This window comes from Lithobates pipiens, unplaced genomic scaffold, assembly GCF_037356315.1.
Source record: "Lithobates pipiens isolate NorthernLeopardFrog02 unplaced genomic scaffold, aLitPip1_a1.2 Scaffold_16, whole genome shotgun sequence".
In the NCBI taxonomy this organism is placed as follows: domain Eukaryota; kingdom Metazoa; phylum Chordata; class Amphibia; order Anura; family Ranidae; genus Lithobates; species Lithobates pipiens.
This window is the reverse complement of record NW_027507748.1, coordinates 441,628,481-441,653,071: the sequence shown is the minus strand read 5'-3', so window position 1 is coordinate 441,653,071 and position 24,591 is coordinate 441,628,481. Positions and strand designations below refer to the sequence as shown.

Here is a 24,591-nt window from a genome sequence, read left to right as displayed (position 1 = left end):
AACTCCAACCCCACCCCTGAAAACCTAGACAAGGTGAAACTACAGTCCAGCATTGTAATGCAACTATGCACTGAAAAGCTTCTTTGAATACTTTTGGCACCAGCTATCTTCTTCAGGGAAGGGAGACCGTGCTACTCTGTACAGAAACCTGCATGAAAGGAACCTCTGCTTGTTAAAAGTAGGTAAATCCTAAATGTGTGATGGAATAGAAATACAAACTATACGAAGCTAAGCCTAGGGTTATCTTTGCACCCCTTGTTTGTCGTGTATAGAAGTTTCCACCATTTAGATAGTAAATACTGCTGTCAATACCTACTGATACTTTCTCAGCAAAAGTCTTATCATATGTTTGGTGGATACTTTTAAATACCGCATGCACTTTGCGGTGTAGTTGAGCATCATGGAAAATGTAGTTCCAAAACTTCTGGGGCGTCAAGGCTCGCCATCACTGGAGTGATGTAACTGTTCTTTTAGTTGTAAAAAGCTGCTTACCCTGAACTCTTTGAAGTAAGCATAGTTGCCAAGTTTCCATAATGTCCCAGGTTTTGAAGGTTTGTCTCTGAGATTGTTTCTGATATTGTATTTGTTTTGTGTGTTTGTTTTTTTGCATTCTTTATTATATTCAATTGTAAATTGAAAGCAGGATCAATAAACAGTATATTAATAAACATTTTACACAGTGGAATGAACAGAAACATACCACATTAGTGGATTGGGTCAGATGTGGATTATATTAGATGCCCTAAAAGAGTGTACATAAAATGTCAGCAGTGGATGCCTGCCAGGTTTATAGGCGCCACTTGAGGATTTGTGGATGAAAAGTATGTGTCCTTGTCTAGGACATACAGCCTGGTCCTGTATACAGGAGGTTAAAGGAAGTAAAGGCAAATATTTTTTATTTTTTTTTAAAAGCACACCCTGTAAGGCAAAGGCATAATGAGCTAGTATGCATAGCATACTAGCTCATTATGAATAACTTACCTGAGAATGAAGCCCCCGAAGCGGTCCTCCATCTTCCTCTTCGCCGCTGCCATGTATCCCGGAGCGACTTCCGGGTCTTACTGCTCCGGCGCTGTGATTCGCTGGAGACGTGATGACGTCACTCCCGCGCATGCGCATGGGAGCCGACACTCGCGGCATATCGCCTCGATCTGCGGCCTACCCCAGTGCACCGCAGACAGCGGTGGCTGTCTTCAGGTAAATATCTCCTAAACTATATAGGTTTAGGAGATATTTCTTGGACCTACAGGTAAGCCTTAATCTAGGCTTACCTGTAGGTCAAAGTTGGTTGTAAGGGTTTACAACCACTTTAAAGTGATTGCAAAGCCTTAGGGATTTTATGCAGAAAAACTTCTGTGCTGCTGTTCAACCAATTAATGCCTTTTTTTTTTGTGTATTTAACCCAAAATTCAGTTTTCCATGTCATCACTGTATAGTTTTTTTAAACAAATATTTTTTGTAAATCTCTGTGCTTGTTGCAAAGTTGTTTACCTTGAGATCCTGCCACTATACTGCAAGCTATAAAAAAAAAAAATGGGAACCACCCCAATTTATTAAAGTATGCATGGAATGGCCTTGCTCATCAAAAACAAACAAACGAAAAAAATCAAACCAAAACATTTTCCAGTACACTTACCAGTAGTGTCCCTGTGCATTTAGGGAGGGTTGGTTTCCCTCCAGGTATGCCTGCCCTTAATTTATCTACTTCTATATTTGCTCCAACTTGGAGACTCTCAAAAATATAGTTCGGACCACACTATGCAGAGGGGCCTTGTTGAGGCAGTGCGTATTCCATATATATCTGCAAATGTTTGCAACTAAACCCCCTGCTTTTAACATGAATTGTTAGGACCAATATGGGTTTTTGACTACCTATGTAACAGTGATACCCGGGTAATCGATATAGGGAAAGCCACCTTATGAAACAACGTAAACAAAAGAATTTTCCTGATCGGTTTAAAGGGAAGCTTCTGAAGTGCCGAAAGGACCAAATTCAGATCCCATGGTTCAGCAAGGTAAGTGACTCCCTGGACCAAAGTACGAACCAAGGAATGGCTAGCCAGATGCTACTTGAAGAGACTAAATACTGCACAGCATTGGTAGAGGGTAACACAGTGAGATATTATAAAGAAGAAGCTAAAGTATTTAGGTACAAAGAGGCTAATAGTCCATTAGGGTTAAACAATAAGAATGAATTAAATGATTTTCCATAGTAGAAATTGTACCCCTTTACCTAACAAATTAAACAGATATGAACCAAGTTGTGAGCTATCCAAACACCTTTAGAAAGCATCATAGGTGAGAGCAGGGGGTATGCCAGGTGTGCCTAGGCATACCCAAATCGCTCTGTATGGTGCCAATTCCCCCTAATGCCCTGGCTTCCTCCCATGTTGACCCCTCCCCCTGCCCTCCAGTGCTGCTGATTTCCCTCCTTTCCCCCCGACTGCTGTGGGGGGGATGTTTCAGAATGGAGAGTGGGGAAAGGGCTAGTCAATATGTCATGTAAGTGAACACACTCACTGTGTTCATTCATAACGGAAGCATAGTAACAGCCGCTCGGCATAGATCGCTTCCCATTCGTTCCCTGTCCAGTGCAGAGAAAGGCATGTGTGTGTGAGCTTTGGAGTGCACACACCTATGGAAAGCATACTAACTGCCCCATAATCAGTCATTGGCCAGGTAGATTTTAAATGTTTTTAGAATATGTATGCTGCCAATGAAGAGAGTGAAATGCTCACAGTGTTCCTGGATTCTACCATTACTTGGATAACTGGCCACTGAAAAGAAATAGTCAAGGCCTAAGGCTAAATTCACACTAATGTGTTTTTTCATGCTTTTTACAGAAACGCAGGACATTATTTTTTAACATTGGTTCCTATGGACCACACATCAATGCATATTGTGCCTCTGAGTTCATGGAAAGGGTCAGTGACTTTTTTCCCCACAGCATGCAGCATTTTTCATGTAAAAGACTTCAATGGACCTGCATCAAAATGCAAGTACTTAGTTTTTACTGAGATTTTGCCACGTTTTGTGTTTTTTTGTTTTTTCTTTACATGCACTATAGGCGGTCTCTAAGGAGTGGGCCAGGAAGCTGGCCACCACTGTCAGGACTCCCCACTGACAGCTGAATGTAAAAAATAAAAAGAATTTAAAAAAAATGTGAAAAAAACTATGTGTGGTCTCCCCCAGGTCAATACCAGGCCCTTAGGGTCTGGTATGGATTTGGAGGGGACATCCCCACTCCAAATTTTTTCAAAAAAATAGTGTGGGCCCCCCCAAAATCCATACCAGACAATATCTGAGCATGCAGCCCAGCAGGTAGGAAAGGGAGGAGACAAGTAGCGCCCCTCATCCCACCCCAAAGCATCTTTTCCCTGGTTGATGGGGACAAGGGCCTCTTCCCGACAACCCTGGGCGGTGGTTGTGGGGGTCTGCAAACAGGGGGCTTATCAGAATCTGGAAGCCCCCTTTAACAAGGAAACCCCCAGATCCCCCCCCCCCCCCCATGTAAATGAGTATGGAGTACATTATACTCCTATCCATTCACCAAAAAAAACAAGTATAGTGTTACAAAACACGAGATGGTTTTTGACAAGTCCTTTATTAAAAATTGTGTTTTCTTCCTTCTTCTTCTGCCTCTTCTATGGGTGACATCACCAAATGGCTATATAAGAAATGGCAGAGAGAGGGAGCCAGCCAGCGTCGGAGGAAGACCGTGCTTTTTATTTTTAGCGGGCAGAGGCGGCAGAGGAGCAAGACATCACCGGAGAGCTAAGAGGGAGAAGAAACCACCGGAGAGGTTAGAGGGAGAAGAAACACTGGAGAGGTTAGAGGGAGAAGAAACACTGGAGGAAGAAGACAGCGTAGGGAGAAGAAACCACTGGAGAAAGAAGTGGGGGAAGAAACACTGGCGGAAGAAGACAGTGTAGGGAGAAGAAACCACTGGAGGGAGAAGTGTGAACCAGGCCTGACAGGTCTTCCATCTTCTCCCGGTCTTCCTCAGGCTCTGGCCATTTAACTGGCGATGACGTCACGCCTGCACATGCGCACAGGAGTCATGGCCCCAGCACAGGGCTCTGAACAGACAGTACACTTGAGATTGCCATCCATACAGGGCACATGCGCCAGTGACATCACTGGCTGCTACAGATACGAATATCCTAAACGGTGTACATTTAAGATATATTCACTGTACTTACAGGTAAGCCTTATTATTGGCTTACCTGTAGGTACTACTGAAAAAGCAGAGTTTACTATTACTTTAAGCACTTGCTGACTGTCCTGGGGCGAAATCCCGTACAGGTACATCCTGTTCCACTCTGAGCACTGCTGTCTCTCTGTACGCCAGCTCATACTTGATCTCAATTACCTCCAGTTTCCTAATCTATGAACTGGGGGTAATTCTTTAGGAACCTGTTGCAACCCGGGAGACTGACAACAGGGAACGGTGGGGTGGGTTTATTCCGCCGGCTGACCAATCCCGGGGTTAGGGTGTTTTTTTGCCAAAAAAGACACCAGCCGCCACTGGATATGTCTACAGAAAGTAGAAACGATTGAGGGGAGGTTAAAAAAAAACCCAGCAGTAATCAAATACCACCAAACGAAAGCTCTATTTGTGTGAAAAAATGATCTACATTTGTGTGTAGTGTTGCATGACTGCGCAGTTTCCAGTTGGAGTAGTGCAGTGCTTAATAGCAAAGAATACCCTGGTCATGAACGGGGGTAAAATCTTCTGGAGCTGAAGTGGTTGAATCTCCACTTTAACCACTTCCCGCCCGCAATATAAGAGAATGATGGTGGGAAAGTGGTTGCGATATCCTCACCGGACGTCATACGACGTCATCAGGATGATGCAGCCGGCGCGGGGGGCATGCAGCGCGGCGGTCAGAAGTGTTGTGTGTCAGTCTGACACACCGCAACTCCAATCATGGTTTGAAGCCTCTGACAGATCATGTGATCAGCTGTGACCAATCACAGCTGATCATCGCGTGAACCAGGAAATGCCGGTAAACGGCTTTTTTCAGGCTTCACGCTGACAGGGAGAGACGATCGACGGCTTTCCCTGTGGGGGGGGGGGGGGGGGAGTCTGTGCTGATAATCAGCACATTGATTATCAGCACAGCCCCCATCAAAAGGTGCCCATCACCTGCCAATCAGTGCCCAAGACCTGCCAGCCTGTCCCCATAATAAACGCTTGTCAGTGCCAATCAATGCCCAAAAAAGTGCCCCATCAAAATGCCACTCAGTAATGCCTGTCAGTAGCTGCTCATCAGTGCTGCCTATCCAGTGCCACCTATCAGTGCCCATTTTTTCATTTATAGCGCAAAAATTAAAAACCGCAGAGGTTATCAAATACCACCAAAAGAAAGCTCTATTTGTGGGAAGAAAATGATGAAAATGTAGTTGGGTTCAGTGTTGCATGACCTCACAATCAAAGTGTGAAAGCTAAAAATTGCCCTGGGCAGGAGGGGGGCGAAGTGCCTGGTATGGAAGTGGTTAAGAAAACGATTGCAATGACAATAAGTTAGTAAAGCTTCTAAGAGATTGTGTTGCTTTGGTGTTCCATGGAGAGAATTTCAGGGTCCTTGCCATAGGAAGTGAAGGGGTACTGGAGATCCCCTCCCCCATACAGGGGGTTCTCGGATCAGTGCACCTCACTTCTATCACAGAAGTATGAGGGAGCGCGCACCGGCGGCTACACGGGAGCGCGCACAAGCTTGTCACACGGAGACGCGCACCGGGACAGCAGCCGCAGCATCTCTCGTTGTCGGCAGATGATGGGGATTTCGCTGGCGTAGACGGGGGCCCCTTTTACATGAGTGTGAACAGCAGATACCACAACGGGCAGCCGGTCGCAAACTAGGGGGGGTCGCATCCCGAATATGAGGAGCGAGCGGGAAACGCCGCCGTCCGTACTGAGGGGCAACCGGGAGAACCGGAGCAGTGACCGGAAGAGCAGGGAGGGGGAAGTGAGCGCCATGAAACAAAGGGAGGAGAGGAAGGCGGCCCTCAGCAAGGTGAGGTGACCGTGTTCATGTGGCCATCATCGCTATCATTGTGTACTACACCGTGCGTGTACACCGAGCCTCGCTGGGTACCAGGCTGTGATTGGACGGGGCGGTCACATGACTTGTCCCCATCTTCCCTCTGTGTGTGTGTGTTGTAGGTGATACATTGGAGTGCTGTGGGTACAGCTGAGGATGAGGGGGGAGCATCACATTCTAGTGATGTACACAAACCACTGTATTTATGTGCATGCAGGTTGGTGATAAGGAGGAGTAAGTGTCCAATTGCTGCTGTGTTTTCCTCAATTCCTTAGACATGAGGCAGCACCATGGACAGCGGCAGTTCATATACAGTAATAGGGCCTCATGTACACTGAGAGAAAAAAATGCTGCTATTATGGCCCGTTCACATCTGAGCGCTCTAGAATCACAGGGTTCTCCTGGAATATTCCAAAATCACTGCAAATGCAACAACCATTTATTATTAATAACACCTGAAACGCGGAAATAAATTAGCATTTTTTTCCCCCCACAAAACGCTCCAACCACGCTTTACAAAAGTGCACCAAAGACCTGTAGGATATATACCCTGTTCAATGATTATTTGTCCTTTACTGGAAAACAAATAAAGTACCTTTAATAAAAATAAAAGACAGCTCCAAAAATGCCACATTAGCTCAGGGGTGTGGACATTTTCTTAAAGAGGAACTGCAGTCTGCCCATATAATTTGTAATAAAACATCTTTGTCATTCTGAAGCTTCCCTCCAACCACTTTGCATATTATTTTATATATACTGTGATTCTGTGCTCGCCAAATATACTGCAGAAATCTCCCTCCACTGAGTCTGGCTGCAGCCATTTTAACTGTGGGCAGCTGAAGCCACTGCCTGTTCACTTCCTGGATTTACACAGAGGCACACCCACAGCTCTGCAACTCTCATTGACCCTCTTATGACTCATCCCCCCTCCCTTCCTGGCAACCTCTCAGGAGAGGAACTGCAGTCTGCTCACATAATTTGTAATAAAATCTTCTTTGCCATTCTGAAGCTTCCCTCCAACCACTTTGCATAGTATTTTATATATACTGTGATTCTGTATTTGCCAAATATACTGCAGAAACCTCCTTCCACTGAGTCTGGCTGCAGCCATTTTAACTGTGGGCAGCTGAAGCCACCGCCTGTTCACTTCCTGGATTTACACAGAGGCACACCCCCAGCTCCCTTCCTAGCAACCTCTCGGGAGAGAGAGAGCTGCGCATGATGTCATAATCCTAGGCTAACGACCAGACAAGAAACAGGAAGTGGGCTGTATAAGGAATTTACTGGGAGAAAAAAAATGTTTTACTATCCAAAGTTAAAACAACAAGGGGAGAAGATCTAATAGATGGAAAGATTAAATAAATGACTGAAGGTCCGCTTTAAAAATTACTTGTCAAAGGAACTAAATTGGAGTTCTAATCTACTTGTCCCTCATGACAATCTACTTGTTTTGATGAATTTTTTTTTTTTTTTTAACCATAACTGTATTTAAATCTGAGGTGAAGGGTTAAAGAGGAAGTAAACGTCCTCTGCTGACATTTACCTATAGGTAAGCTATAGTAATGCTTACCTATAGGTTGTGTAAATGTCTCCTAAACATGTACTGTGTAGGAGATATTTACATTACATACCTGCCGGTGACATCACTGGTGCATGAGCTCTGAAGGAATGGCCACGTGTGCCGTTCCTTCCAAGCCCTGTGCCATGAATGGCGGCTACCACGCACATTCGCAGGAGTGATGTAATCGCGGCTCTGGCCAATCACAGAGCTGGATCCCACAAACCCAGAAGCAAGACAGGTGAAAATGGAAGCAGCTGCAGTGCTGACATTGCGGCACTGGAACAGCTTAGTTTTAAGGTAGGTTTCACATTATGCTTTTTCCTTAGTCCACAACACAAAGCAAAACACCGCTCATGTCAACGAGGTACAATATCTCTCCAGATGCTCAACCGGCTCACCACCGTTGCTGAAGTGTGTAGAAGAAAGAAAGTGGCCGCACACTGGAACAAGAAGTTTGCTTGACTAAAATCGTTATTGTCACATGCCAGACAGATGACACAGGACCAAGGTTAACGTTTCACAGGGATATATCGTGCTTGTTCCGTGCCTTTACCTTGCAGAAAGAAAAAGAAATGAAAAATTCTAGCGGTATACAACCGCTTTAATGTTTTTTTAATAGGTAGAAGTGCTTTTCCACTTGAAGACCAAGCCTTTTCTGGAACCTTTTGATAAAGTGGTTACTAACCCACTCTGCTAACTTCATATAATCCTCTTTGTCTCTGTGATTTATAAAAAAAATGCAGTTTCCACCTGCTTTTAGAGCGCCAATAGGCAATCACGTGACCTGCCGCCTCTCTGCTCTCCCTGCCTGCCAGATGCAGTGGGCAGGGCTGAGATTCACCCGCCGACTCCAGCTGGGAGAGGAGCTATCTGCTGCCATAACCCCGTTATTTAACAACAAATTAATGACGTATTTTTACTATGGGCCAGTCGTCAAGTGGTTAAAAATTAAAGGGAATTCATGGCGACTTAAATTTTTTAAGTTTTTAACATTGCGCTGTTTATCTCCTACTCCCCTCCCCGCCTGTCTCCAGCACCTCGCCCGGGGACTAGCAGGGAGGGGAAGGATCTTGCAGTGTGACAAGCACCGATTGGGTGCTTGTCAGGAAAGGGGAGTGTCGGGCTTTCTTGACACTCAGCAGAAGCACATCTGAGCAAATAAATTTAGCGCTGGCCCAATGAGAAAAAAAAAACTTTATTCCTTCAGGTTACCCCTGCACACAGAAGCACAGTATCAAGCTCCAGTGTGCGCTCTGTTAAGGGCCAAAAAAGAAAGAGAAAAAAAGTAAACCCTGCTTCTTGCCCACAGTAGGGCTGAATGTAAAAAGAAAACACTTTTTCCGGCGCCCGTAACTGCTTGTCTCAGGTGATTTGATTTGTGCATCCCTGGAGCTACTTTGGCACATGTGTGGAGCAGAGAGCAGCCCACCAAATGTGTTAAAATCATGGTGCTCCTCCATTGCTAGATGTGAACGGGGCATTGGAGGTGCCTGGCATTGCTTTTTTATGTCGCTGAAATCATCTCTAGGTTATGTAATATGCATATGTACATTGTGTTGTTTACAGGTGTATTTTAGGGCAGCATTCAGCCAGTGGGTGCCAGCCACTGATCAGTGAAATTTGACAGTGGAGACTCCCCGATGCTAAAATACAATGTCTCGGAGGGGGGATTCCTCTTTTCACTTCAATTGTGTGGATGGAATACTCCATTCAAAACCGATCCATCTATGGCCAGCTTTAGACCCCCTAAAGCCTAGTACACACTGTTAGTTTTCTTTCATTCAACTCAACGGGCTGAACAAAAAAACTGACAGATCAGGTTGGAGCTGCTGTATTGACAATCCGATATTATTATTATTATTATTTTATTACTATTTCGAATTATATAGCGCCAACAGTATACACAGCGCTTTACAATGTATAAGGGGGACAACACAATTACAGTACAGTTTAATACAAAAGGTATATGAGGGCTCTGCTCGTAGAGCTTACATTCTAAAGGGAGGGGGTGGTACAAAAGGTAATAGATGCAGAGAATGATTTGATTGGGGTGGCTATCAATATTAGTACATCAATCTCCCCTGCTGTGCTTTTGTGTTCTGACAGGGGGGCGGCCCCTATGCCAGAACACTACGGTCAACGCTCTCAGCTATTGGCTGAGACCACTGATTGGGAGCTGGTCACCAGACCTTTTTCGGTCATGCCCCTTTGACAGAAGCTGGCCGAATGGCTGGCTTCTGTCGGACTGGCTGCAGTACACATGGGCCAAATGCCACCCGACATTCAGCCTGTGTGCAGCAGGGTTTAAATCTGGATTTCTGTTTTATGTACTTGTCAATTTTGTACCAATGTGTAAACAAAGAAAAAACTGTGAGTATGAGAGTATTACTGTATAACTATGCAGGCTTACCTGTGAACAATTTATATTTACTTCTTTTTTAGTTTTACATAAAGTGTATGTCCAACTAATTAGAATTTTTTTTTAGTTTTGGATAGAGTGAGAAAGGATAGGAACCCTGCAGTATTTCTCCTTCAATTCGGGACTCTGTAAGATTTCCCCTTACTGTCCCAGTTCAGCAGTGAGGGAAAGTCTCCAACAACCACACACAGAAGCTTGATTAGGTAGACCCTCGTATTACACGGTTTTTAGAAACCTAAAGGAGATTTTGCAGAAATTGCAGACCTCTCACCTCTAACTAATTAAGTTAAACTGAACATTTACTAAAATTTTGCACTGAATATACTTACCTTAAAAAAACGTTGCTGATTATCTTTAAATAAAAAAATACATTTCTTATTATCCCAGTGTCTTTTGTTAATCTTAACATCTCTTTAGGTTTATTGTCAACCCTGTATTTTTATGGTATTTTGTTATTTCAGGTGGTAATTCGTCGCCTTCCTCCCAGCATCAGTAAAGAACAACTAGAAGAACAACTGCATCCTTTGCCTGCACATGATTACTTTGAATTTTGTACTGCTGATCCAAGGTATACATTATATAAATGAAAGTACACTTAGGGGTCTATTTATAAAACATTTATTGCACAAATGTCAGAAACATTCACACAGTATGCATTCTAATATATGAATTCCTGTACCACCAGCTTCATCTAATGGCCAAATGCAGTATAATTTGTTGAAATATCTCAGCGAGAAAATATACCACATTTTGACCACTAGATGCAGCTAATGATACAGAAGTAAATTCTATTTGAAAAAAACTATTTTCATTTAGCCTGTAGAAATGTTTCTGACATTCTGCCAATAAATTTTTTTTTTTTTTTTTATATAGACCCCTTAAACTTTATTTTAAACCCCTGTTAAATTAAGTCATTCTGCTGAGTTGTTTGGGTGGTTCATATTGATTGAATAAAACGGAAATTAGAATGTTTGCTGTACACAATTTTCGGCATGCCGTAATTTCTTTTTTGGTAAGGATTGCTGTTGTAATACCAAACAATGAACTACAAACTGTCTGTCAAAACCTAAAGACCTGCACATGTTAAAGTTATAATCTAGCCTTATCATCAGTCTTGCTCAGTTGTATATAATATGTGTAGTCTCACAGGATACAAAATCATGAAAGCATTTGTTACCCCACAAATTTCATATTCCTGATATGTGCCTGCTGTACCATGTACTTGTATGAGAAAATATCCTGTTCTCTTTGTATTGCTTTCTTTATGTGAAATCCCTGGTGTTCCTGTCATTCCCTCTGCTTTCCTATTAAAAACTGACCATGCTAAGCAGGAGAGCACACCATGGTCAGTTCCCTAGCAATGCTGGGAAATCAGTGTGCTCTCCTACAATAATCAGACTTGTCCTGACTCGCCCCACTGCACAGCCATTCACTGGGAGGCTCAGTGTTCTGCTGCTTCTCCTCCCCCCAACTCCCCCTATGCAGCTGAGAACAGAGGGAATGTAGTCATTTATAAAAAGGTAAAAAAAAAAATTATATATATTTTTTTTATCCATACAAAATGTTTTACCTTTCATTTCAATTTTAAACTGAATGGGTGGTTTTACAAGGTGATCATTTAGACCCCTTTCACACCACACCGCACATTGCGTCGGCGGTAAAACACCGATATTTTTAGCGGCGTTTTACCGCTGGATTTGCGACGCATTTCGGCCGCTAGCAGGGCGCTTTTACCCCCCGCTAGCAGCCGCGAAAGGGTTAAAACCGCCGGCAATACGCCGCAATAGCGGCGTTTTGCAGGCGGCATTACAGTGCTGCCCCATTGGTTTCAATGGGCAGCAGCGGTGGAGGAGCGGTAAACACACCGCTCCTTCACCGCTCCAAAGAAGGTGCTGGCAGGACTTTTTTCTGACGTCCTGCCAGCGCACTGCTGTAGTGTGAAAGCCCTCAGGCTTTCACACTACAAACAATGGTGCAGCTTCTTTAGGGCGGATTGCAGGCGCTATTTCTAACGCTATAGCGCCTGCAAAACGCCCTGGTGTGAAAGTAATCAGTCTTACAGTCACTTTAAGTTTAAACTCTTTCTCCTCACTGGTAGAAACAAAATCTTTTCTTCTTTTCATATCACATTTGTTCACTTTACACTCCCATGCACTTACCACATGCAAAAACTGGGGGGACCCCAGTAGAGGAGGTTTAGGTCTACTTTGTGCAAAACTATTGCACAGAGCAGGTCAGTATGACATGTTGGTTGTTTAACCACTTGATGCCTGGCATATAAATGACGTCGGCAAAGTGGTTGTGTTATCCTGACAAGACGTCATATGATGTGGTCAGGATAACAAGCTGCTACGTGCCCCCGGCGGAGAGCATCATGGCGATCGTTGTTGTGGCATGTCAGTCTTACACACCACTACTCTGATCTAGGTAGAGAGTCTTTGACAGAGACTCTTTACCACGTGATCAGCTGTGTCCAATCACAGCTGATTACAATGTAAACAGGAAAAGCCGGTTATTGGCTTTTCTTCGCTCGCGTCTGACAGAGAGCTGGTTTAGGAGATATTTACCCGAAGACAGCCACCGCTGTCTATGGCGCATGCGCCGTAGACAGGGGCATGCAGGCGCACTGGGCAGGCCGCAGATCGTGGCGATATGCCGCAGGTGTCGGCTCCTGTGCGCATGCGCGGGAGGGACGTCATCGCTGCTCCGGCGAATCACAGCGCTGGAGCAGCAAGACCCACCAAGAAGATGGACGCTCGGAACTACAGGGGACAGAGGTGACTTCACTGGCTCCTGTGTCAGGTAAGTGACACATAATGGACTACTATGCGATGCATAGTAGTCCATTATGCTTTACCTTTGCAGGGAATCAAAGAGGAAGTAAACCCATCAGGGTTTACTTCCTCTTTAAGACCTTTTTTAACCACTACAGATCCGCGCTATTGCCAAATGACGGCATCAGCGCGGACCTACATTTCCGGGACTACGTCTATTGACGTCGTCCCGGATACGAGCGGCCTGCGCGCCCCCTGAGGGGCGCGCGCGGCGCGCTCTGTGATCGGCGAGTCCGTGAGACTCGCCTGATCACCGATCCGTGCAAGGGGTCGATCCCGACCCCTTATCACGTGATCAGCTGTCAGCCAATGACAGCTGATCATGTGATAGAACGGAGCCGGTAATCGGCTATTATTCCTCCTCGCGCTGACAGCGCGAGGAGAGAAAAAAAAAGCCGATCACCGGCGGCCGTGATCGGGACATCAGTCCCGATCACGGCCAGCAATACAGCTGACCACCTGCCCCCTGCCAGTGCCCACCTGCCCACCGCCGTGCCATCCTGAATAAAAGTAAGTGCCCCCCATCAGTGCCCCCCATCAGTGCCCATAGTGCCCACAGTGCCACCTACAGTGCCACCCACAGTGCCATCCAGCAGTGCCACCAACAGTGCCACCCACAGTGCCCACAATCTGCCTCAAAGGTGCTGCGACCCAGTGCCGCCCATCAGTGCCCAGCAGTGCCGCCCATCAGTGCCCAGCAGTGCCGCCCATCAGTGCCCAGCAGTGCCACCTATCAGAGCCACCTATCAGTGCCACCTATCAGTGCCCATCAGTCCCATCTATCAGTGGTACCTATCAGTGCCCATCCGTGCCACCCATCCGTGCCACTTATCCGTGCCACCCATCCATGCCATCTTATCTGTGCCCATCTTTGCCCATCAGTGCCGCCTTATCTGTGCCCATCGGTGCCGCCTTATCTGTGCCTATTAGTGCCGCCTTAACTATGCCTATCAGTGCCCACCAGTGCAGCCCATCAGTGCCCACCAATGCAGCCCATCAGTGCCCACCAATGCAGCCCATCAGTGCCCACCAATGCAGCCATCAGTGCCGCCTAATCAGCGCACTTCAATGAAGGAGAAAAATTACCCGTTTGCAAAATTTTATAACAAACTATTAAAACATGATTTTTTTTTTTTTTTTTTTTTGCATCTTTTTTTGTTTGTTTAGCAAAAAATAAAACTCCGAGCTGTAACTAAATACCACCAAAAGAAAGCTCTATTTGTGGGAAAAAAATGATAAAAATTTCATTTGGGTACAGTGTTGTATGCCCGCGCAATTGTCATTCAAAGTGCATCAGCGCTGAAAGCTGAAAATTGGTCTGGGACTGAGGGGGGTTTAAGTGCCCAGTAAGCAAGTGGTTAAAAATTGAATCCTCTAATTTCTGTACTTCCATGTCGCAATCATATGCACTGCACAGCAATCATAAGTTTAAATCAAGTGGTGAGGAGGTAACATATCGCCTCCTCACCACCTGTCAAACACACGGATTGCTTTTCAAAGGAGCAGCAGTGCCTGCTGCACGTGTGAACGAGCCCTTAGTTACATTTGGCGGCGTTCACATGTAAAGTTGGGGGTGGTAAAACCCTGTGGTTGAGTTGTGGCTTTTAAGACCCCCAATCCCTACCCCCTTTAGCTGCTGAGACAGCACCAAAGGTGTACACATGCTGCAGCAGGAATTAAGCACCCTGTTGCGTTTGATGGGTGCTACCACCTGCCATTCGCTACCCATTTAAGTAAATGGTGCCATTCTGCAAGTGCCCTGCAACTGCATGCTTCTGCAGGGTCCAAGGGCTTAAAGCAGTTGGTGAGAAAGCAACACAATTCTGCTATTATGCCCAGTGGCACCCCTGCCAAGCAGTCGATCTACTGTGTTCAGATTTCAAATAGAATGAATAAAGAAAAATATAAAAATCACTGTGTCATCACCTCAGTTGGAGATATAGAGGAGAGTATCCTATAAAGAATCAGATACCTCAAACTCTGTCTCATACACCATAGCCTCATACAAAGTCAAATCACCCCCATACAATTAATACAGGGAGTGGATGGTAGCCTGATCCTCTAGATATATAACCATATATTTAAGACTACAGGTCCACAAAGAAATCTTCAGAGAGGATCAACCAGTCAATTATAAACAGCTTTATGAAAGTATATTTGGCAAAAATAGAACATGAAAAATTGCAAAAACCTCAGACATAACAAAAAGTTAAAATGACAAAGTTGTCAAAACTAGACAAGAAAGCAGCTGCAGATACCCATACAACCATACATCCACCACACACTCATCCAATTCGATGGTTTAATCAAAGAGGCACTAATGCAAGTGGCTGCAGATGGAGTATGATGTGGATTTTACCCCCGATTGGCCAGTCTATTAATTCAAAGGTAGTACAGGGCCACACGTGATATGGAGTATACAAGAGATGAATAGATGGACCTGCTAAATCAAAGTCAATCAGTAGTGCATTTGCATAGTACAGTTGTAGGTACAGGTAAGGGCTGAATGGAGTCTACACACCAATCTACTGAATGGCTGTGTGAAGCTGGACTATGGGTGGGTGGACATGTGCAGATAGGAGCAGTGTGCGTGCAGTATCTTGTTAGGAGGCCAGCTACATGTGGGTGAGTAGGTGTCCTATGGACAGTATACACAAAGTAAGTCAGTGCGATCTCACCACTCCCCAGCCACTCTGAAGGTTCCTAATGCCTCATGGACAGAATGCACATAGAGGTGGTCCACCAGAGCACTCTTGGTTTGTGCCACTCCGTATGAGCAGTGTCAGTCCACAGGTAGATGACATGGGTGTGGGGGTCTCCAGGGTGTAGTTTAGGAATGGACATCACAAAGGTAATGATGCCATTCTGACATGTTTTGCTCATAGAACACAAGCTTCTGCAGAAGCTTTCAGAAAATACATTTTTACCCATGGACAAACCACAATTTTAAGCACCACGTCCCTTAATTTGAATAGGTACAAGGGGATTTATGTTTTTTTTAATGTGCAAGTATGATACAGTGATCACAATTTTTTTTTTATATAAAATGGTTTTATTAAACAGAGATAAAAAAAATGTCTAAAAACAATTATAGCAGGTACACAAAACATGGTTCTTGTGGATACAGCAGATAGATGGAATTTCCAACATATTTCACCCACATCCTGGGCTTCCTCAGGGGATGCTGTCCACTTGAGGTACAAGTCTTCTAATAAAAAAACTATATACAACAGTCATATACAAAACATATAATTATATAAGAAAAACATTCATTAATTTCATAAAAAGATAGTTATTGACATACATGTGCACATTCAACCCGAGAATATCCTTACCACGGTCTTTAAAGGCAGTGTATACTACAATCAGTAATAATTCAGGGGGTCTGTAGCCGTCACAGAGAACAAAAATCTACAGGTGACCATAGGGGGCATTTAAGGACCAGCTAAGAATAACATAAACAATATGAGTGTAATCGGGTTGTGTATCAAAAAATGGGAATTAATCTCCTATATCTCCTTCATCTACTAGGAAAATGCAACACCGATTGATTATGTTTCGGCAGATCCAGCCATCCACCCCTTGTATACTCCATATCACGTCTGACCCTGTACTACCTTTGAAGTCATAGACTGGCCAACTGGGGATAAAAAACACATTATTTACCAAAAGTGCAGCCACTTGCACTAGTGCCTCTTTGATTTAACCATTGGATTGGATGAGTGTGTGGTGAATGTACTGTTGTATGGGTGTCTGCAGCTGCTTTGTTGTCTAGTTTTGACAACATTGTCATTTTAACTTTTTGTTATTTCTGAGGTTTTTGCAATGTTTCATATTCTATTTTTAGCAAATATACCGTATATACTCGAGTATAAGCCGAGATTTTCAGCCTCTTTTTTGAGGCTGAAAGTGCCCCCTCGGCTTATACTTGAGTCACCGCTGTCTGACTGCTCGATCAGCGTATCGAGCAGACAGACAGCGGCCATTCTAAAATTCAAAAGCCGCGCCTCCGTCTCCGCCTCCGCCTGTGATAGGCGGAACACTGAATTTCCCAGCAGTCAGTGTTCCGCCTATCACGGACATCCGCTCATCCTCGTACTACGGACGAGTATGAGAGGATGTCCGTGATAGGCGGAACACAGGCTGCTGGGAAATTGAGTGTTCCGCCTATCACAGGCAGAGGCGGAGGCGCGGCTTTTGAATTGTAGAATGGCCGCCGAGAAGAGCGGCGATCCATCGGCACGACACGGGACGGAGGAGGCACGGGACGACGGCTCGGGACGACGGCTCGGGACGGAGGAGGCTCGGGACGACGGCTCGGGACGGAGGAGGCTCGGGACGGAGGCTCGGGACACAGGTAGGCTGGACACACACACAAGGCTGCACGGACACACACACAGGGATGGACACACACACACACACACACACACACAGGGATGGATGGATGGACACACACACACACACACACACACACAGGGATGGATGGATGGACACACACACACACACACAGGGATGGATGGATGGATGGACACACACACACACACAGGGATGGATGGATGGATGGATGGACACACACACACACACACAGGGATGGATGGATGGACGGACACACACACACACACACACACACACGCACGGATGGATGGATGGATGGATGGATACACACACACAGGGATGGATGGATGGACACACACACAGGGATGGACAGCCATGTCTCACCCTCGGCTTATACACGAGTCAATAAGTTTTCCCGTTTTTTGGGGGTAAATTGGGGGCCTCGGCTTATATTCGGGTCGGCCTATACTCGAGTATATACGGTACCTTCATACAGCTGTTTATAATTGACCGGTTGATTTTCTCTGAAGATTTCTATCAAGGTATATCCACAAGACTATATTAATTATAGTGACCCTTGGACCACTCACCACAGTCAGGCATTGTCAAAGTAGCCAAGCCAATTTAAGAATACAAAAAGGGACCCTGGTATGAATTACCCGAGAGGAAAGCGGCTACTATAAAGCAACAAAGGCTCATAATAGGGACTAGGTAAAAAGATACAAAAATGTATTGAGTTAAAAAAATAACAGCTAAAAATATGCGCAGTGTGGAAAGCAGTATTGTTGCAAATTCACCTATGCTAGATTAAAAACGAAAACACTACAATAGTGAAGTGAGAAAATAGACAAAAGACAAAAAGGACACACAAAACATTACACATAAACAAAAAGTCCAGATGCCAAATACCATTCATATCAAGGGTAGGCAACCTCGGCCCTTCAGCTGTGTTGAAACTACAAGTCCCATGAGACATTGCAAGACCCTGACAATCACAGATATGACTCCTAGAAGCAGAAGCATGATGGGATTCATAGTTTCACCACAGCTGGAGTGCCGAGGTTGCCTACCTCTGACATAGAGATTGTCATTTGATAATTATATAGTATGAAAAAAATGGTTGATATTTTCTGACAATCGGGATCTGTATGGCCCCCAGGGAAGTGGGCCATTGACCTAGATTTCTTTATGGATCTGTAGTTCTCCTTAAATACACTATGTTACCAAAAGAATTGGGACTCCTGCCTTTACATGCACATGAACTCCCAGTCTTAGCTCATAGGGTTCATTATTGAGTTGGCCCACCCTTTGCAGCTATAACAGCTTCAAGTCTTCTGGGAAGTATGACCATTCTTCCAGAAGCGCATTTCAGGCACTGATGTGGACGAGAAGGCCGGACTCACAGTCTCTGCGTCTAATTCATCCCAAAGGTGTTCTATCAGGTTGAGGTTAGGACTCTGCTCAGGCCAGTCAAGTTCCTCCACCCCAAACTCGCTCATCCATGTCTTTATGGACCTTGTTTGTGCACTGGTGCGCAGTCATGTTGTAACAGGAAGAGACCATATCGAAACTGTTCCCACAAAGTTAGAAGCATTAAATTGTCCAAAATGTCTTGGTACGCTAACATCTTAAGAGTTCCCTTCACTGGAACTAAGGGACCAAGCCCAACTCTTGAAAAACAACCCCTCACAGTGATCCCCCTCCACCAAATGATTTGGACAAGTTCACATACAAAATGGCCATAAAGACGTGGATGAGTGAGTTTGGGGTGGAGGAACCTGACTGGCCTGCACAGTCCTAACCTCAACCCGATAGAACATCTTTGGAATGAATTAGAGCAGAGACTGCAAGCCAGGCCTTTCTGACCCACATCAGTGCCTGACCTCACAAATGCGCTTTTGGAAGAATGGTCAAACATTCCCATAGAAACACTCCTAAATCTTGTGGACAGCCTTCATAGAAAAGCTCAAGCTGTTTTAGCAGCAAAGGGTGGGCCAACTCAATATTAAACCCTATGGACTAAGACTGGGATGCCATTAAAGTTCATGTGCGTGTAAAGGCAGGCATCCCAATACTTTTGGTAATATAGTGTACAGTAAAACCTCAAATTGCGAGTAACATGGTTTACAAGCGTTTCGCAATACAGGCTGTTTTTTTTGTTTAATTCCCGACTCGAATTGCGAGCTTTGTCTCGCAAGACTAGCAGGATTCAAGACTCTAGGGTGTGCAGTACCACATGTGGCCAGAGGTGCGGGGGGCACTCTGAGACACTCGGCGACACCCCCCCCCCCCCCCCCCCCACCTCTGCCCACATGCGGCACTGCATTCACTAGCAGTGACACTGGAACAAATTATATGAGTTTCCATTGATTCCTATGGGGAAACAGGCTTTGATATACAAGTGCTTTGTATTACAAGCATTCTTCTGGAACAGATTATGGTCATAATCCAAGGTACTACTGTATATGCTTGTATATCTTAAATATAGATTTCAAATAGAGCAGGACAAAGGACACATTATATATGTCCCTTGTGCTGTTTTTTTTTATTTATTTTTTATTTTTTTTATTTACTTTCTTTTTACTAAACTTAGACTTAGATGCCAAACCATCAACTTCACATATTATTAAAAAAACATGCAAATTATATTTGACAGCTAAAATTGAACAATTGATATAAAAAAATCCCCAACGTTTGGCATCATACTGTACATGTGTCAATTGATCTAATTTTTTAGATCAATTGCTTTATTTCTAACTATCACATAACATTTGTGTGTTTTTTAAATTAATACATGAGGTTGATTGTTTGGCACCTTAAAAGTCCCCTGGGTGTAGACTACACAATTAAAGTACTTTTCTTAGTAGGGCTGGGATGTGGAGTCACAACCTATTTGTCAGTCCCATGTATCAGTATTCATACTTTTAGGATAAATATCGCATGAGTTTATCTCTGTGAATTGACTCTTGACTTTTTTTCTAATGTTTATGTTTTTCTTTTCCAGTTTATACCCGCATCTCTTTTCTAGAGCCTATATTAATTTTAGAAATCCAGATGACATCTTCCTGTTTAGAGACAGGTTTGATGGATTTATCTTTATTGACAACAAAGGTGAGAATAGTTGTTTAAATTCTTGCTTAGCTTTTAATTACTTTCCTTTTAGTTCTAATTATACAGTAACATGATTATAGATTTTATGTCATACTTATGCAGAAATGCTTGTCACGTTTTATGTTTAAATGGGTTGTTAATTATATTTTAATGTGTATATGGGAATTTTAAAAACAACATTGAAGGGGTTGTCCTTTATACTATTTCTCCAGAAGTTCCTTAGCAAATGCAGGTAATAGGACCAGGACATTTCTACTACATTTACAGATATCCAGACCACATGTGGCTACAAAATCAGCGAAAATGTTTTACCTTACTTTGTACTCAGGTTCAAAGTATGTCTTTAGAATATAGTTTGAGTTATCCACTATCAAGTCTGCCACAATGTAAAACGGTCTAAAGTGAAGCAAATCGTTTTCTGACCCTTAGGCCGCGTACACACGCGGGGATTGTTCGCTCAACTTTGTCCGCTGAACAGTGTTTCGGCGGACAGTCCGCTCGTGTGTGGGCTTCAGCGGACAGTTTCAGCGGACAGTCTGACGAACAAAGTTTTTCGGAAATTCTGAAAAACTGTCCGCTGAAACTTGGTTTGAGCGGACAGTCCGCCCGTGTGTAGGCTTGTTCGTCAAACTAAGTCTCGCGCATGCTCAGAAAGAATTTACACGCCGAAGGTTGCATTGCAGTGTATAGGACGTCGTTTTCTAGTCCCGTCGTACGTGCCGTTCACGTCATCGCGCACGGTTTCAGCGGACTGTTCGTTCGTCGTGTGTGGGCAAGTCCGTCCATGCTAATTTTGAGCGGACTGTCCGCTGAAACTGTTTGACGAACAAAGTTGAGCGAACAGTCCCCGCGTGTGTACGCGGCCTTAGGCTCCATGCTAGTTCTGATGTAGTGAAGGTGAAAGGATTGAATGATGCTAATTAAAAAGCCCAACTGCAGCAACAAAAAAAGTGTTATGTATTGGATAGGATGGAGGAGGGCCATAGCTCTTTTTATTGCTGTCTGCATTCCTACTGAGGAGATTTGCCATAATTTTAAGAGGGGAATTGATAGGAAATCTCTTCTATAAATAAAAGTGCATTTGTATTTTAGCATTGCAGGGTTGGAACTTCTGAAAGTGTTTTTTTTGTTTTTCTTTTTGCTGTTTGTGCCTTCCTGTCCAGGTAACAACTACCCCTTAATTTCTTGTCTTGGTGGCAGAGGGACAGGATAATCTACCCTATTGGGTCACAGGCAGCAGCCTAACAGAAATTTCCACTCTTAACAAAAATTGGTACAGCTTGTGGGAAATGGGCTTTTTAGTGCATTAGCATAGTGAGCATGGGGTGAGTATAGCAGTTGGAGCTGCTTTTGTATTTTTGGGAACTGGGGGGATCCTTCTGTTTAGCTTTTGCCCAAACTGGAATTGAGCTTAAAAATCTGTCTATGCGCTTGTATGTTTTTTTTTTCAGATATGCATGTGAATGTTATTAGCTTAAAGTTTAAAGCTTAAACAAAAACACAAATCTGGAAAATTGCAGTAATCAATGCATGTCAAAACAATAAGTCAATTCAGCTTCCAAACTTTGTATTGGACACTGGGGCTACCAATCATATTAAATAACTGAGTGAAGCACAGTTGGGATGAGGCTGAGAAGGAATTTTACAGGAACAGCATATCTGATCCACTGATCACTTTTGCATGTCATTTTCCCAAAAGTATATAGGCTTAGGCCGTGTACACACGGGCGGATTGTCTGCCCAACTTAGTCCGCTGAACCGTGTTTCAGCGGACAATCCACTCGTGTGTGGGCTTCAGCGGACTTTTTCAGCGGACAGTCTGACGGACTTAGTTTCGAATTTCCGTAATTTTGTCCGCTGAAACACGGTTCAGCGGACAATCCGCTCGTGAGTAGGCTAGTTCGACGGACTAAGTATGGCGCATGCTCAGAAAGGATTTACACGGCCGAAGGTTGCATTGCAGTGTATTGGACGTCGAATTTCTAGTCTTGTCGTACGTGCCGTACACGTCATCGCGCACGCTTTCAGCGGACTGTCTGTTCATCGTGTGTGGTCAAGTCCGTTCATTCGAAAGTTGAACGGACTGTCTGTCGGATTGTCTGACGAACTTAGTTGGGCAGACAATCCGCCCGTGTGTACGCGGCCTTAGTTATATATGTGTGTGTAAAAGCCATATTTGCTTATCACATATACAGATTGTGTTTCAATGCTCTGTGTATTTCCCTTGCAAGTGTATTGGCCCAAGTCACTTTATTCTGCATGCATTACAAGATGAAGTACAATGTTAAATAAAATAATATTTGGAGAACCAATAACTGACCCCCACGTGGGCTCTGTATAAATAGATATGTAGAGACAGTGAAAAACATATATATGTACTGTATATGTACACTTACAGGTGTAAAACCCTAAACTGTTAGAATGAACAATTGTAGCTAGTTTGGATCTCTAATTTGTAAATAATTTAGATTAGTTAGTTGTGGGGAAAAAACAGGCTAGACCACCTTGTTTAGTTTGTATTACATCAAATATAAAAACCTACTAAAAAGCTATACTTATATTTTAGAGAATAAAGACAAATTACATTTACTGACAACTTACATATAGTGAACTTGGTGTTGTAAAACAGGGAAAAAAGATCCTTTAGCATCTAGCTATTCACTCTGAAAATACAGAATCACAAAAGTAAAAAATATGGGAATCAAGATATGGCCCCAGAAAGTCAACCACCACATTAAGCATACGCATACTTGATTCGCAAATCATGTTCATAAGCATGGAATGCCCTAATATACAGGAGATGTGGTATAGGTGTTCTTGGCAATTGGGGGAGGTGAATGCTCCATGAGTACAACTGAATTTCACTCATACAGTTTGGAAACTGTGCAGTCATAAAATGCTGTTGATTATTTTTTTCCTGTTTTTCATCAAAACCAGGAAGTTCTACATATTGTCAGGACATGTCTCTCAGTGAGTGACCCTGTATGCTGCTATGTGAGAACTGTGAAAGGCCAAATGCTGAAAAATCCCAGTCTTTGGAAAGACCTGTTTGAAATAAACTGCAGACAGTTTAGACATGCCACACACAGAATGGCTCCCTACAGTTCTGAATTCTAAATATTGTCATAGCTCTTGATATAATGAGGTCCAGGCTATACTGTTTAGCTCTGTATAGTATGTGCATAACTTCTATATTCAACAAATGTCAAGGGTCAGGTTCTCCCTGAAGACACAAGACACCAGGAGTTACATCCTCAGATGTCTTTGGAGACAGTGAAACTCATCCAAAACACTTTAAAAAAAACTCCACGTTTGTGAGCAGTAAAATCACTTGATTTTCTCAGGAGAAACTGAGCTATCTAATTTTTACACATAAATACCCACTTTAACACCTGAAACGCAAACATGAATCAGTCATAATATGCGTATGAGGTATGTGCAGTTAACGCTTGCTAATTTACAACCTTTGTGGATCCACATTGCGCATACAAAAATAAAGTCCCATTTGCCATCATCAGAGGGCTTAAAAAGTTATGTAAAAATATACCTAAATAAGACATGCAGAAAAATTTCTTCCTTTAGTGAATCAGGCTGTAAAGGTCAAAACAGACTGATTGAAAATATCTAGGTGGCCTGTCCTTAGCAATTGCAATTGCGAGGCTCATACTTGACCTTGTAAGACATATACATTTAAAATACAATCATGAAAATACTGTATGTAACAGCAAGAAAGCAAGTAAACATTTAAAATATATATAAAAGATAATTTGAAGTTAAGTTTAAAACAGTAGATCAAAAAAAGACGTACTGAAAATACAGTTTACCAATAAGGAGACGTCTTTGCAATTGGAAACCTCTTTGGATTGGAGATAAGATGGTACTGACAGTACAGTGCATCTGGAAAGTATTTACAGCACTTCACTTTTTCCACATTTTGTTATGTCACAGCCTTATTCCAAAATTGATACATTTCATTATTCTCCTTAAAATTCTACAAACAATACCCCATAATGACAACGTGAAAGAAGTTTATTTAAAATCTTTGCAAATTTATTAAAAATAAAAAACGAAAAAAATCACATGTACTTAAGTATTCACAGCCTTTGCCATGACACTCAAAATTTAGCTTAGGTGCATCCTATTTCCACTGATCATCCTTGAAGTGTTTCTACAACTTGATTGGAGTCCACCTGTGTTAAATTCAGTTGATTGGACATGATTTGGAAAGGCACACACCTGTTTATATAAGGGCCCACAGTTAACAGTGCATGTCAGAGCACAAGC

The 24,591-nt window shown here is 43.5% G+C and overlaps 1 protein-coding gene across 4 annotated transcripts in view; it reads left to right on the top strand.

Moving 5' to 3' along the window:
• The first annotated feature begins 5,696 nt into the window (after positions 1-5,696).
• UPF3A (UPF3A regulator of nonsense mediated mRNA decay) overlaps positions 5,697-24,591 on the top strand; it is a 58,654-nt gene continuing 39,759 nt past the window's right edge. For 3 of the 4 annotated variants that reach the window (XM_077482693.1, XM_077482692.1, XM_077482691.1), the window contains exons 1-3: positions 5,697-6,020; positions 10,489-10,595; positions 20,201-20,307. In XM_077482693.1, coding sequence (XP_077338819.1) covers positions 5,886-6,020; positions 10,489-10,595; positions 20,201-20,307 — 349 coding nt within the window. In that variant the 5' untranslated portion in view covers positions 5,697-5,885. The remainder of the gene's footprint in view (positions 6,021-10,488; positions 10,596-20,200; positions 20,308-24,591) is intronic. The other variant, XM_077482694.1, reaches the window with a different exon arrangement.